The 15,000-nt window shown below is 32.2% G+C and overlaps 1 protein-coding gene across 1 annotated transcript in view; it reads right to left on the bottom strand.

Moving 5' to 3' along the window:
* LOC145284784 (sonic hedgehog protein-like) overlaps nt 1-13,848 on the bottom strand; it is a 174,988-nt gene extending 161,140 nt beyond the window's left edge. The window contains exon 1 of the mRNA XM_080133752.1: nt 13,471-13,848. Within this exon, the coding sequence (XP_079989878.1) occupies nt 13,471-13,779 (309 nt within the window). The 5' untranslated portion in view covers nt 13,780-13,848. The remainder of the gene's footprint in view (nt 1-13,470) is intronic.
* Between the last annotated feature and the right edge of the window lie 1,152 nt (nt 13,849-15,000).

Below are 15,000 nucleotides of genomic sequence, written 5' to 3' on the forward strand. Positions count from 1 at the left end.
GTGTGTGTGTGTGTGTGTTAAAGAACGAGAGAGATTTCCCGCCACTTATTCATACGTTTGACTAAATGTTTAATCTCATTTAATCCAATTTGGGTGTGTATACGTATGTACATATATGTGTATATGCACGTACGTACGCCTTGTTAATCAATGTACATGCAAGTTTCATCATTAATGAATGCTTAACTCCGTTGATTTATAAAATGTATTGCACAACAAACCGGACACGCTGGAAAAAAATGATAGATCGATCGGTCTTTCATTGGATACGAGTAAATTGCGATAGATAAATATATGAATCCATTTCGAAATTGAACAATTATAAAAATAATCGATAGTTGTAAGATTCTCATTAATACAACACACGCACCTCTCTCTCTCTCTCTCTCTCTCTCTCTCTCTCTCTGTCTTTCATCGTATATAGTGTAATACTTTTACTCATATAAATAGTACTGGCTGTGCATGTGCAAATATGTTTCAGTTGAAATTCTTTTCGAAATCTCACATCATCATGCTGAAATCTTCCAATAAACTAAATGTTTCAACAAGAAATTCTTTTAATTCAAATCTTAACCCTAATAGTTAGAAAACTCTCTGGACTGTCTGAGTGACGTAACGAAGCGCTAAATAAACGACAAAGTTTGGCACTCTGAGGTTTCGATTCAAGCTGATCGCATCTTTTGTTAACTTCTGAAATCATTACTATATATATATATATATATATATATATATATATATATATATATATATATATATATTGGGTACAATATAATAATCCATAGAGAATTTGCTCTATAATAATAAACACGAAATCTGCATAAATTAAAATATCATATTTAAGCGTATTTTACGACCGGCCAACACCGAGTGACCAATTAACCGATCATTAATATCTGTTAGGTTTAAGGATAAAAAAACGAGCTATATTTAGTTTCATTTAGTTTTATTGCTGTTTAAAAAATTAGTTTATTTGAAGGATTCCGCATGATGATGTATAATTTTGAAAAGAATCGCAACTGAAACATGTCTGCACATATATTGCCAATAACGATTATATAAATAAAATATAATAGCCTGACATTGAGCGTTTTTGATAAACCTTCAGCTTCATTGGATTAACATCTTTAAAAATTACTTCGTAAATGCGATTTTAAACTTTAGCATTGTACACCAACGGTACTGCCATTTTAAACTTTACCATCATAAACCGACGAAAATTTGATCACAAACTTAACAATGAAGATTGACACCTATAGTAAATAAGATAACTGACGGGCAGAGCCTGTTACTGATATGCATGGACGCATCTAAAGAAAGCGCGGTAAAATTGTGTCTCAGTCAAAAATGAAAATTTCATTGGTCTTTTTTAATTTGACTCCTCTCCCGTCTTAAAATAACTTAAATTTTATTTTTTCGTAATTGTAAATCATTCCATTTTTATTTTAAACCCACACTTATATGAAACTAGGAAAATGAATAGCTAAAATTAATTTCTCCGAGCAGAACAATTTTGCACCACTTTGGTGTCTCCTTACGAAGATTAAAATCAATTTATAGCGATACTAAACCTTGTGTCGTATTCTAAATGTGATCCAAATCCATTACATGATTTTAATTCTAGAAAATATCTAAAATTTAAAGTGTAAAAGCTTAAAGAGTTTACGAAGAAATTGAAATCCAGGTATTGTTTCTTTTTTGGTGTCTAATTGGTATAGATCAAATATACAGATCAAATCTAATGGATATATGATATGGATGAAACTAGATGGATGTATAATATATTTGAATTTTCAAATGAAATGTCGTGCTCATATTATTTGTTCTAAAAAGTTTAAAAATACTCTAAAGAAATTGAAATTTACGGAATATTTATTAATCAATATTTATTAATATTCATCAATTGATACCTATGTAATATTTATTAATACTCATTAATTACACCTAGTTTATCTTCATTATTATTATTAATTGATACCAAATGAATATTCATTAATATTCATTAATTGATACCTAATTAATTGATACGTAATTAATTTATTGTTAAAATTTAACAGAAATTGGAGGTATCTAATATTTTCCGGAAAGAGTCCTTCTCCTTTTTGCTCTTTTTGCAAAAGCTAAATAAAACTAAATGAAACTAAATATAGCTCGTTTTTTTATCCTTAAACCTAACAGGTATTAATGATCGGTTAATTGGTTTAAGAGTGCACCCTGTATATACAAAAATATATAAATAATTATAACTTATTTTATAAATAATTATAACTTATTAATAACTTTATAAAGATATGGATAATTTCCTTTAAAAAATTCCTACGTGGGTGGATTTTTGCCAATTCGTCTCCATACACAAGTAAGCTAATACTCAAATAGAAAACAATCAGTGAGTTTTCAGAACATTCAACGAAACAAAACGAGAAATATAAATACACAACAAATAAATGTTACCAAAGCCAAGCTAAGTTACTCGTCTACTTACCTGGATAAGTTTATTTTTTTTTGTTGTAAGTCATGTTAAATTTTTTTTTTTTACTTAAAAATAGAAATAATATGAAGCCTGTCAAGTCAGAATAAAAAACAAAATGGTGGCCTCCTTAGTAACCTAGTCAAGCCATGATAATCGCTCATGAATTAAAACAAACAAACAAACAAACTGATAGACATACATCCAATAAATGCCACGATTCATGCAAAAATGTGATGTTCTATCACATAATTGAAATGAAGTTATATATAAATGAATGTCGTTTTAATCTCTTTATGAATAAAATTATGAGGCAACTTAATGTGTATGCATTTCTCGTGTCAATTTAACTTTAACAATCATACATTCAATTATTACATCATTTTTTTTATTTACTAATAGTCGAATATTTAGTAATATAAAATACAATGGCGTGAGATATATGGAAGTTATAACAATTATTAAATCAAAAAATTAAATCAACCAGAATATGGTGCATTTTCCAGTACATCCAACAAAACGAAAACGTGGTAAAAATACAAACACAACAAATAAAACTGCTCTACATCTAGATAATTGTTTTGCTTTTTAACTTATTTTGAAGCGTTTATTTACTTTGAAACACCACCAGTGTCGAGTGTTAGGTTAGATCAAGAAAAAATCGAAGGAGTCTCGATGATTGCTCAAAAATCGAAAATCAAACAAACTACAGGTAGAACATTACAGTTGGTGTCATTGATTGGGTGGGTTTTTATCTTGTTTAACATGAAGAATACATTAACAAATTTGTACGAAATTGGGAAGACAGTCAGCTGGGAATGATGCAAACGTCTGCATTTTGAACATGCACAATAATCGTATTAGCGTAAACCGTATATGGCATTGAAGAGTGAAAGCCTATCAAATTGGAGGTTGCCAGTGAACTAGAGAATATGAATCACGAAGAAAATTACTTTAAATCTCAATAGTTTAGAAAAGTTCCGAAATCAATAGGAATACATTGTATCCAAGGGAAGGATTAATATGACAAACGCAAAGAAAATGACTGGAAATATACAGGAAACCCTTTAACGTGTAAACAAGTAAATGAAACCAGTTAATGCGGACCAGCCACGGGTAATTTGAAGTAGAAATAGAATAAAAATTTTAGAAAGAATATTATGTGAATCTAAGGGAATTGAAACTGTCGAAACAGATCAGATTCTTCTCTAAAACATATGTTGGAGCGACACAAAATGTCTGCGAAGGATCAAGGAGAACGGAAAGACCGAGGACAGAGAGCATCAACCATGTCTCCATGAATAATGCTGGTATCCTGAGGAGGTTTATTGCCAAAGGATATCTACGACTGTTATCAGCAACAAATCAATGGCAAGCGGCTATTTCAAGAAGGCAAAGTGATTTGTCACGGGTATCTAAAGGGTACCTGAAATCTGGAGGGATCTGATGTCACTCAGACTCCGGGGAACTCCACATGTTGTTGTCATATGTTGACTCATATGAGCACTCTTTGTACATGAAAAATAAGACTTATACTGGAAGGCAATGTAGAGATTATTGTCACTCAGATCACATCGTTTTCATTCAAGAGAATTCACTGGTAATACTCGTTGTGATATCTCTATGCGTAAAATAATAATAATAATAATAATAATAATAATAATAATAATAATATGGAACCAAGAACATTGAAGCTGCATATCTATAAGTTCTTAACCCCCCTTTCCTATTACCCCCCCCAAAGAAAGATGCCAAATTGTTGAGAAGGCTCAAGGAGGATGGAAAGCCTGAGGTGAGAGCGTTAATCAGACCTTCACTGGACAAATGCCAAGAGAACTGGTACCTTTGGGAGGCTTATTGTCACTCAAACTCCAGTGGAGACTAATGGTTGCCGTCAACGAGAAATCAAGTGTAAGCGGCTATGCGATAACGCAAATTCTTTTGCAAAGGTTATCAACAGAGGCGCGCGAGAGTACTAGAAATTTGGGGAGACTTGTCACCCAGACTCCAGGGAACACCACATCAAGAAAAATCAAACCATGTAATCGTAAGGCAACCCTCTTCTCTCTCAAAAGTGCCGTAATCAACTGGTAAACGCCAAATAGTCGTGAAGTGTAAAAGAAGATGGAAAGATCGAGAAGATAAAGCATTGACCACTGGGCGAGTGCGCAGAGGATTGGGACCTTGGGGAGCCTTTTTGCTGCTCAAATCCCTGACTGAAAAGCGGAGCAAATACACGGAACTGGCGAGAGAGCTCAAAGGGATATGGAAAATGAAGAAAGTAAAGATAACACCACTAATATAGGAGCGCTAGGAACGATACCGAACAAGGTTGAAAAAAGAATGGGAGAGATTGGGGTGGCAGAGAAGATACAACGAATTTCAATAATGAAAACTGTGGAAATATTTAAAAAAATACTCTTGAATGTGGAGACTAACATCACACATAAACTATACACAAACTGGATACAGAAACGGCTACAGATGCAAAACACAAAGGAACGTCACATAGAATCATGAAAACTGAAACTGTATAATTGTAAGATATCGCCTCCTTTTTTCTCTCATAAACGGGCACTACACAAAATAATGAGGGTCAAGGAGGATGAAACGATCGAGGAGAGAAAGCTATAGCCAGGCCTCCGCTGGATGAGTCCAAAAAGGACTGGGACCTTGGGGAGACTTATTGCCACCCAAATTCCAGTGAAGACCAATGGTTGCCGCCAACGAGAAATCAAGTGTAAGCGGCTATGCGATAATGCAAATTCTTTTGCAAAGGTTATCAACAGAGGTGGAGAGTACTAGAAATTTGGGGAAACTTGTCACCCAGACTCCAGGGAACACCACATGTTGGTCTCAAATAGCAATCTTTGAAGATGGCTTCTGTGACTACTACTAGTGAGTAAATAATAATAGAATTGAAATCTTAAGGAAGGTCCTCGAATTTGGCCCCCCCCCCAAAAAAAAATAATTACAGACGCTAACAAGCCACAAGGAAGTTGCACTAGAAATTAAACAAAAAAGTTAAAAAGAACACCATGGAAACTGAAACTGCAAAAAATCTCATGAACTATCCTCCTGCCCACCAAACCCCCCAAAAGATAACATACGAAATAATCGTGAAGGGTCAAGGAAAATGGAAAAGCTCAGGAAAGAAAGAAAGAGAGAGAGAGAGAGAGAGAGAGAGAGAGAGAGAGAGAGAGAGAGAGAGAGAGAGAGAGAGAGAGAGCACTAACAAGAACTCCACTGGAAGAGTGCAGAGAATACTATGTTCATGAAGAGGCTTACTGCCACCCAAATAAATGGAAAAACTGATGATCGTTACCAGTTAGAAATCAATGGTAAGCGGCTGTTGAGATAACACAAAATAATTTGCAGTGTCTCTCGAAAGACATGTTTTTTCTCTAACCAATCCAATAAATGAGTTTTTTAAGTATTCGTTATGTTTTTTTTAACCTAATCCTAACCTAACCTTTATTGGCAGTAAACCAGAATTAGAATTCGTGGTAAAAAAAAAGAAAGTTAACTGCCCTAAAACGATGAAATAGCCTGAAAATTAGTGTTATGTTCTGATAAATTTATATCCGAAACTGATCCTCCACTCTACATTCTAAAATAATTATTTGGTGATCTCCTTTCTGAACCTCATTATTTGTTTCTCATATTTTTTTTGGATGATGGGTGGGGGATCACCGGAGTGCCGGAGTGGTGGTGTTAATATCCCCCCTAATTTTTACGGTCTTATTTTTTCAAGTAATTTAAAAAATAAGACCGTAAAAAAAGATGACATATCATCTACAGTTATAGGCAACACAAATACCCAAATAAACCGAACCGAAATTACTCAAGCCAAGAAAGGGTTTAAAAAATACTAATATAAACCAATTAATAATATAGTTAAAAAAATACTAATATAAACCAATTAATTATAAAGTTAAAAAAATACTGAACCAATTAATAATAAAAGAAAACATATAGTTATACCATATATTAAAAATAGTTATACGAAAGAAAAAAGCTATTACATGCAGAGATATTTAAGCGATACACGAAAATCGAACGTGTTTCCGTTGTTGAAGGCTTTCTGCTACTTTAATTCCACGTTTCTCCATTCATAAATATTGTTGAAGGAAATAACGACACTGACCTGTACGCAAACACACGCGCACACACACAAACGTACGATCGCACGCACTTAACGCACATGCCTGTTAGAGACAGACACTCATGTAAACGTATCTGATCATTAGTTAAATAAACCTCATTAAGAACGCAATGTACATCTTTTTTCACCATTCATAAATACGGAAGAACAACCCAAGTACATTCTGAGACGTCCCCCCCCCAAAAAAAAAAACCCAAAGAACAAAAAAAAAAAAAGAAAGAAAAACAGCAACAACAAAACGCATGAAGATTGACACCTACAGTAAATAAGAACAAAAACAGGATGATACGCATCATGCGTACGTATAGAGGTAAACACTAGCGATTGAAATAATTTAAGTATAAACATAGAGAATATTGATTTTTTTTATACTAACATGGACTACCACATACTGTTGCCACATCTGAGCAGGAGCTACTTGAAGCAACCTATCCTACCATGACAGAGGTCAAAACCGATGTTCCGTTTTGTTTTCTACAATCTCTTTCCCACAGAAGAGACATAGCGAGCTTGTCTCTGTTCTACCGTTATTTTCATGGCAATTTACCAAATTTCCACTACTAACGATGGTTACAACATGTACCCCCTTGACCACTATACACTCATTAACCCTTATTCTCGAGTGGCCTCCGGGCCTTGATACGTAGTGACTTCTTTGTAAAAAAAGTGTCCGACTGAGCTCTAATCTATGCCCCATCCTTGCTAATCTTTCGCCAACAAACACTCGGCTAGCCAAAATCCCTACAAAAAAAGCGGGTTTTTATTACTATACACATAGATTCGAAAAAGTTGTCAAAAAAGAAATATATAACAAATAAATGTTATCAAAGGCAAGATAAGTTACTTTTCTACCAAACTGGATATATTTTTCGTGTTTTTATTCAATGTAACATGTTTATTCAGCTCGAAAAACATACAGTGTTTACCGATGTATTGGAAAACTCAAGATGGCGTCTGATTCTCTCTTTAACACGGTAAGTTTGGGAAAAGGTGTTATAAATAAAAACCCAGATAAAATACTGTTAAAAACTCGCTCAATATATGTTACCGTGACATAGGTTGACATATATTCGGCGGGTTTTTAATAGTATTTTGTTTAGTTTTTATTTATAACACCTTTTCCCAAACTTACCGTGTTAAAGAGAGAATCAGACGCCATCTTGAATTTTCCAATACATCGGTAAACACTATATGTTTTTCGAGCTGAATAAATATCTTACATTGAATAAAAACACGAAAAATATATCCAATTAGGTAGAAAAGTAACTTATCTTGCCTTTGATAACATTTATTTGTTAGATATTTGTTTTTTGACAACTTTTTCGAATCTATGTGTACAGTAATAAAAACCCCAAAATAGCTCCCCCACTATCTATCGATGCCTAAACCTAAACGTGAATTCAATAAACAAAGCTTATTTTCTAGAACTCCCCGCTTGTTGAACTCTGTTCCGCTGATTTGATTTCCAGCTAACTACAATATTGTCGTCTTCAAGTCCAACGTAAACAAGTTCTTATTGAACCGTCGTCTTTAATAATCTACTTAGACCAAATGTCCACTACTAACGATTATTATGCTATTGTTCCAATGACTACTCTTATCCTCGAGTGGTCTTCTGGCCTTGATATGTGGTAACCCCTTTGCAAAAAAAAAAAAAAAAAAAGAAAAAAAAGACAAAAACCACTCAAGGATAAAAATCAATTTAAATATAAACGGCGAAATTTTATAAAACGCACAGATTTTAATATAATAATTATTATTAAAACTATTTTAATATAATACAGAGAATATTGGAATCTGCTTATTTTTTCTTTTACTAAAAGGGATCACCACCTATCAAGACCAAAGGTCAAGATGAACGTTAAATAAAAAGCATACGATGAAATTTGATAAAACACAAAATACAACTGCTATACGTGTTTACTTTGTAAATTGTATTTTCAGATCGTGATTTGCTAAAGATTTTTGGCTAAACAAATGCCAAATCTCAATTTGTATGATCCACTTTATTTTTTGTTTTACTAAAATGGATCACTGATCATCGAGACCAAAGGCCACTCGGGAATTAATGTTAAGCAGACGGAAAAATTGTCAGTTAAAAGATGAAGAACTTTATGAGAAGAAATGGATCAAATTCGAATTACTACTGAGAAATTCATTAATCTGCGTCAGCGTTAGGGGCTCATACTTCTACCTAAAAAAATTCAATGACATGAGGATCCTACTAAATACTACTGGATTTTAAAGTATTCATAACATATTACTAAAATATTCATTTTTTTTTTACCACAAAACAAATTTGAATAAAATAAAATAAAATCTGTTTATTATTGAGTTTTCTTTCTCCAACTTTACAACATGGCAAGAAAGAAGAAGAAAAAAGAACATGGCAAAGAAGAAGAAGAAGAAGAAGAAGAAGAAAATACATGGCAAGAAAGAAAAAGAAAAAAAGAAATAAAATACTGAGGATGGAGTATTACTCCGAAATATATTTAAATTATAAATTTAAAACAAGTAAAATATTTGTTTATTTCGTAAAATTGCATTGTGATTTGGCTTTCAAACGCACTTGATGCGCATTTTATTTTATTCAAATTAAATCAACGCTTCTCTAACGGAACTCAAATCCCTGACGTAAATTTGAAATAAAAATTTCAGTTTTCATTCAATAAATTACAGATGTTATTCCAAGTAGTTTCTAAATTGTACATAAAAATATAAATTTTCCGGGTTTGTATTACTGTACACATAGATTCGAAAAAATTGTCAAAAAAACAAATATATAACAAATAAATGTTATCAAAGGCAAGATAAGTTACTTTTATACCAAACTGGATATATTTTTCGTGATTTTATTCACTGTAACATGTTTATTCAGCTCGAAAACCATAGTATTTTACCGATCTATTGAAAAACTCAAGATGGCGCCTGACTCTCTCTTTAACAGGGTAAGTTATGGAAAAGGTGTTATAAATAAAAACTAGACAAAATACTATTAAAAACCCGCTCAATATATGCTACCGTGACATAGGTTGACATATATTTTTTATAGTATTTTGTTTAGTTTTTATTTATAACACCTTTTTCACAACTTACCGTGTTAAAGAGAGAGTTGGGCACCATCTTGAGTTTTCCAATACATCGGAAACACTGTATGGTTTTCGAGCTGAATAAACATGTTACATTGAATAAAAACACGAAAAATATATCCAGTTAGGTAGAAAAGTAACTTATCTTTCCTTTGATAGCATTTATTTGTTATATAATTATTTTTGACAAATTTTTCGAATCTATGTGTACAGTAATGCAAACCCAATTTTCCCTCTAATTTTTTTTTAATATGAGGTTGATAATTTGTTTTATTTAGAGCCTTCAACCTAATCTTGTTTTTAGATGTTTTACAACCTTACTACTTAGCATCATAGATTGCTACTTACGCAGAATAAAACACTGAATTACTTAAGACTTCTAACCGGTCACGGCTGATAAAACAAGAGCATGCTACTCCGTGGATTAAATAAAGGGTTCCGATCGAAATTCGGGCAGATTCCCGATTTTGATAGAAATATCACCCGGTTCAGACAGAGATGCCTGAAGTATGTCGGAAGTTACATCAGTCGAAACGTTGCGATGATAACACTCAAGATGAGGCCAATAGTCTGAATAATCCAAGTAATACACACTTGAAATCTGCTGAGCTTGTAAGTATGGGCTTGATGTGCAGTAACGTTTTTTTAAATTTTTATTTGAACAAAAAGTTTTTATTATTAAAAGCGATTCTCCCTACATTTTTCTGGTAACATTTAAAGTTGGATCACAACGTATTAACTAAAGAGGCCTGCAGAGCGTTGATGAAGCTATCCTTTTCGTCCACCTCCAATTCTCGTATCTTAGAGATTCGGTAGCAGTGTTGTGATTCGAATTTGTGTAAAGACGAGCGAATAAACTGAGGAAATCTTTGAATATACGTGCGGACGTATAAACAAATCCACGAACAGATCCAGGTGGTTTGTCGCCTGTGCATTGGTCGGATATTTTCATCACAGTATCTTCATTCACAAAAATGGATACAAATCGTAGTAACGCAAATATTATTATTATTATTATTATTGGCTCACATGGAGCTTTCACACAAGTCAACAAACGATCTGATTGGAAACCTGTCGTGTTCTCTGGAGGCTGAGTGACAAGAAGTCTCCCCAGACGTCCAGTTCTCTCCATCTCCTTCGATAGCATTTGCAAATGAATTTGCATCATCGCAACAGCCTCGTACCATTGATTTCTCGTCGACAGTGGCCATTGGTTTATACTGTAATTTGAGTGGCACTAAGCCTCCCCAAAGTCCCAGTTCTCTTTGCGCTTGTCCAACCGAGGTCTGGCCGGTGCTCTCTCCTCGGTCTTTCAGTCCTTATTGACCCTTCTCATCTTTTTGGTGTCACTTTTTATTGGGAGTGAAACTATGGGGGTATTATTATTATTATTATTATTATTATTATTATTATTATTATTATTATTATTATTATTAATGGTAAATGCAACTATCTTGGAGATAAAATCAGCAGATTGTGCGGACGAGTGACCCTGACGATTGAGTTTTTGGAAATATTTTGTTAAAAAAAAAAACGGAGGAAAAACTATATATATATATATATATATATATATATATATATATATATATATATATATATATATATTAGTATTGAGGCGATTAATCAGAATCGGAATCGGGAATCGAAAAAATCGGTACTTTCTGTGGTATCGGAATCGGTATCGGAATATTTGTGCCTATTTTTTCTTTTAGGTTGCCGTTTTGTTTGCTTTTCTATAAAGAAAAGTATTCTCCCGCTAGTAGTATTACTAAAATAATGAATATATATTAATTTTAAACTACTAGTACAACTAAAATCGATAGATCATCCCTCATAAGCATATCCTTACACTTGAGAAAAGATCTACACATTTAATATGCGTTTTTACGGTAAGCGTTTTTACGGTAATCGTGAAAAATAACAACTTTATAGTTAAATATTTAGAAATTTGTAAAGAATCTGAATCGGTAATTGTATCGGAATCAGGAATTTAATACGGAATTGGTGATTGTATCGGAATCAGAAAAAATATGGGCATCGTCCCATCCCCAATATATATATATATATATATATATATATATATATATATATATATATATATATATATATATATATATAATTGCTGAGAAACATGCCATATTGAAACTCAAAGCAATTGTACTCCGTAGGTAGATCCTGATGGTTGCAAAGGCATGTGTCATGCTCATTTCATGCGTGTAAATATAATTATATATAATGTATATGTATGTAAATATAATAGATTAAATGTATACGTATATAAATATAATATGTAATGTATACGGATATACGTATATAAATATAATGATATGCAATATATATGTATATGAATATAATTGTTTGTAATGTATATATACATACAAATATAATGATTTGTAATGTATATGCATACAAATATAATGATTTATAATGTATATGTATCTATATACAATGTTGTATATAAATATAATGATTTGTAATATGATATAAATATGTAATGCGATGTAATATAAATATAACGACTTGTAAAGTATATATAATCATATGTAATTTATATGTATATAAATATAATTATATTAAACATAACTCGTCACTATGTACTAAAGCTATACTTAAATGTGTTCCGTAAACGAACCAGGAAAACGAAAGCTGAAAGTGCTTAGCGTGAAAACATTGACCGCCTTAGCTAACTAAATAATATTGTGTTATTAACTGCAACAAACAAACGAACAAAATAATAATAATAATAATAATAATAATAATAATAATAATAATAATATGGAAGCACATACGCACTAAATGGGCTGTCTAAACACATATGTATGTAAGCAACACAGAACAATACAAAATAAACAGATACATTTTGTTCCAGTTATTCGGACTGGTATCTTTACCATTATTGGTGTATTTTTTTTTTTGTATTTATAACGTTGTGGTCGCTGTATAATCTTCTCTTGTATTTTATATTTTTGTCGCTGTTGTAATCCGATGTTTTGTTTGCATAGGGTACGTTACAGCAATAATACAAAAAAACAAATAAACAAAAAAAAAAAACAAGCACCTGCAATGCTACCGACTGCAACAAACAAGTAACTTGAAGAAGGCCGGGTAATACAACTACTGAAATGTGCTTATAATAACCCGTGTCGGCATCAGGGACCCATACCTTTTCATTTAACCCATAACAGAAGAGCCAACCTAGAGGACTACAGAGTGTAAACAAACTAGCATTTTCTTTTTAAAAATCAAAGCAAATCGGAGAATAAAACGATTTGTATAATACATTATATATCATTAGGAATATAGCTCTCTCTGCTTATAATACGTTTTTACTGTTAAAATCGATTCGATATTTTTAACAGGATTACAGTTTAAAATAAAGGAACACAAAGTAAAACTAAAGCTACGTGTAAATGATAGCTCAAACTAACCGTTCCAAGGATTTCCCAGTAGATTTGATTTCCCCCGTATCGGAACTAGGTAATGACGGCAGTGAATATAGCAACTGGAACTTCGATTAGGATAACAGTTCGACACATGTAAATTGAACAGACGACAATACATCATCGCTCAAAATTGCACTAGTTGGAAATATTAGAACGAATAAACATGATTAAACACTGAAAAATACACACACACACACACACACACACACACACACACACACACACACACACACACACATATATATATATATATATATATATATATATATATATATATATATATATAGTTAGTTAGTTAGGTTTACTCACCTTCGACATCATTCTGTCCTCGTCGTTGTTCTCCTCATCACGAAATATTATACTTGGGTTCATGTTTTTCACAAGGTCCTTGAATCCAGGGTCAACTTTTGTGATTTTCCCCTCATAATTTCCGCTTGCGCCAACCGTGTTCTCGGATACATTAGGAATGTGTTGCTTGAAGACGAGCGGCGTCCGTTTCCGAGGTCCCCGACGTTTGCCCGGACCCCGACCGGGTCCGCAGGCTAACGCTTCGTTACTAATTAAAAGATAAAGCAGTATCATCTTGCATAGTGAATACTGAATTGATTTGGCCGTCATTGTGAAAAAAACACAAATGGACGTTTTTTTTTTTTTAAATATATATATTAGCTTTTTTTTTTTTAAATTAAAAAAAAAAATGAAAAATAAATATATATTTGTAAATATATATATAAATATATATATATTTATATATATATAAATAAAAATAAATAAATAAAATATATATATAAATATATCTATATATCTATATATATATATATATATATATATATATATATATATGTATATAGATATATATACACGGGCCTCAGGAAGACACGCTCGCAGACAAAACTGGAATCCAATCAATTATAACTTTTTCCTTTTTTATCCGTTTTTTAAAAAATGCATCCAATATTGCATATGCATTTGCATATTTATGTGAATCCCCTGTTGTATTTTATAAATATTTGTGCATTTTTTTTAATGCCTGCGTGTTTTACGAAGTGTATAAAGATATAGGAATATCGATATGCATGTATAACTTGTTATATAAATATATAGATATCTGTGTGCACGTTTATGTCTGTGTCTGTGTGTTTGTGTATGTGTGTATACGATGTTGACTCCGCACACGTGTGCCGGCCTTCTTTACGGAGAGGAAATATACGTTCGTGTGTCTCGGTTGAAAGCTTTGTAAGTGGGTGGGAAGGTCTTTTTTTTTAACTTCCAATAAATGACCAATGGGGGTATGGGTGGGATATTAACAGACAATCAACTCGGGAATGGGAGGGGGGTGGAAGAAGAAAAAGAAAATTGATATATATATTTTTTTCTTTCTTTTTCCTCGTTCCTATGAAGTCTCCCTTTAAAAATTATTTTTTTTTAACTTTTACTTTTTTTCTTTCATCCCCAAAGTATAGAAATGATATAAAATAACTTTACGATGTTCGATATTTTATTCAATAATCATAACGATATGATGATGATAAAAAAAATGAACGGATATTTTTATTTTAAAATTATAGTAGTTTTTTTTTTTTTTCGTTTTCTCTTGGGTTTTTGTACTTTTCTTTTCCGAATGAATTAAAAATTTTTTTTTTCTTTCTCTTAAAATGAAAGAAATGACATAAAAATAACTTTGGTTATCTTTGCACAATGTCCGATATTAAAATTCATCATCATCTTACTATGTTGTTGTTAATGATGCTGCTGCTATTGACGATGCTGATGGTCAAAACTGAATGAAATTTTTCCGGAGTAAAAATCTTCTTCTGTTTTTTCTTTCTTCCTTTCTCT

The sequence above is a fragment of the Euprymna scolopes genome, chromosome 9 (assembly GCF_053919585.1).
Source record: "Euprymna scolopes isolate OS-2025 chromosome 9, ASM5391958v1, whole genome shotgun sequence".
Classification (NCBI taxonomy): Eukaryota; Metazoa; Mollusca; class Cephalopoda; order Sepiida; family Sepiolidae; genus Euprymna; species Euprymna scolopes.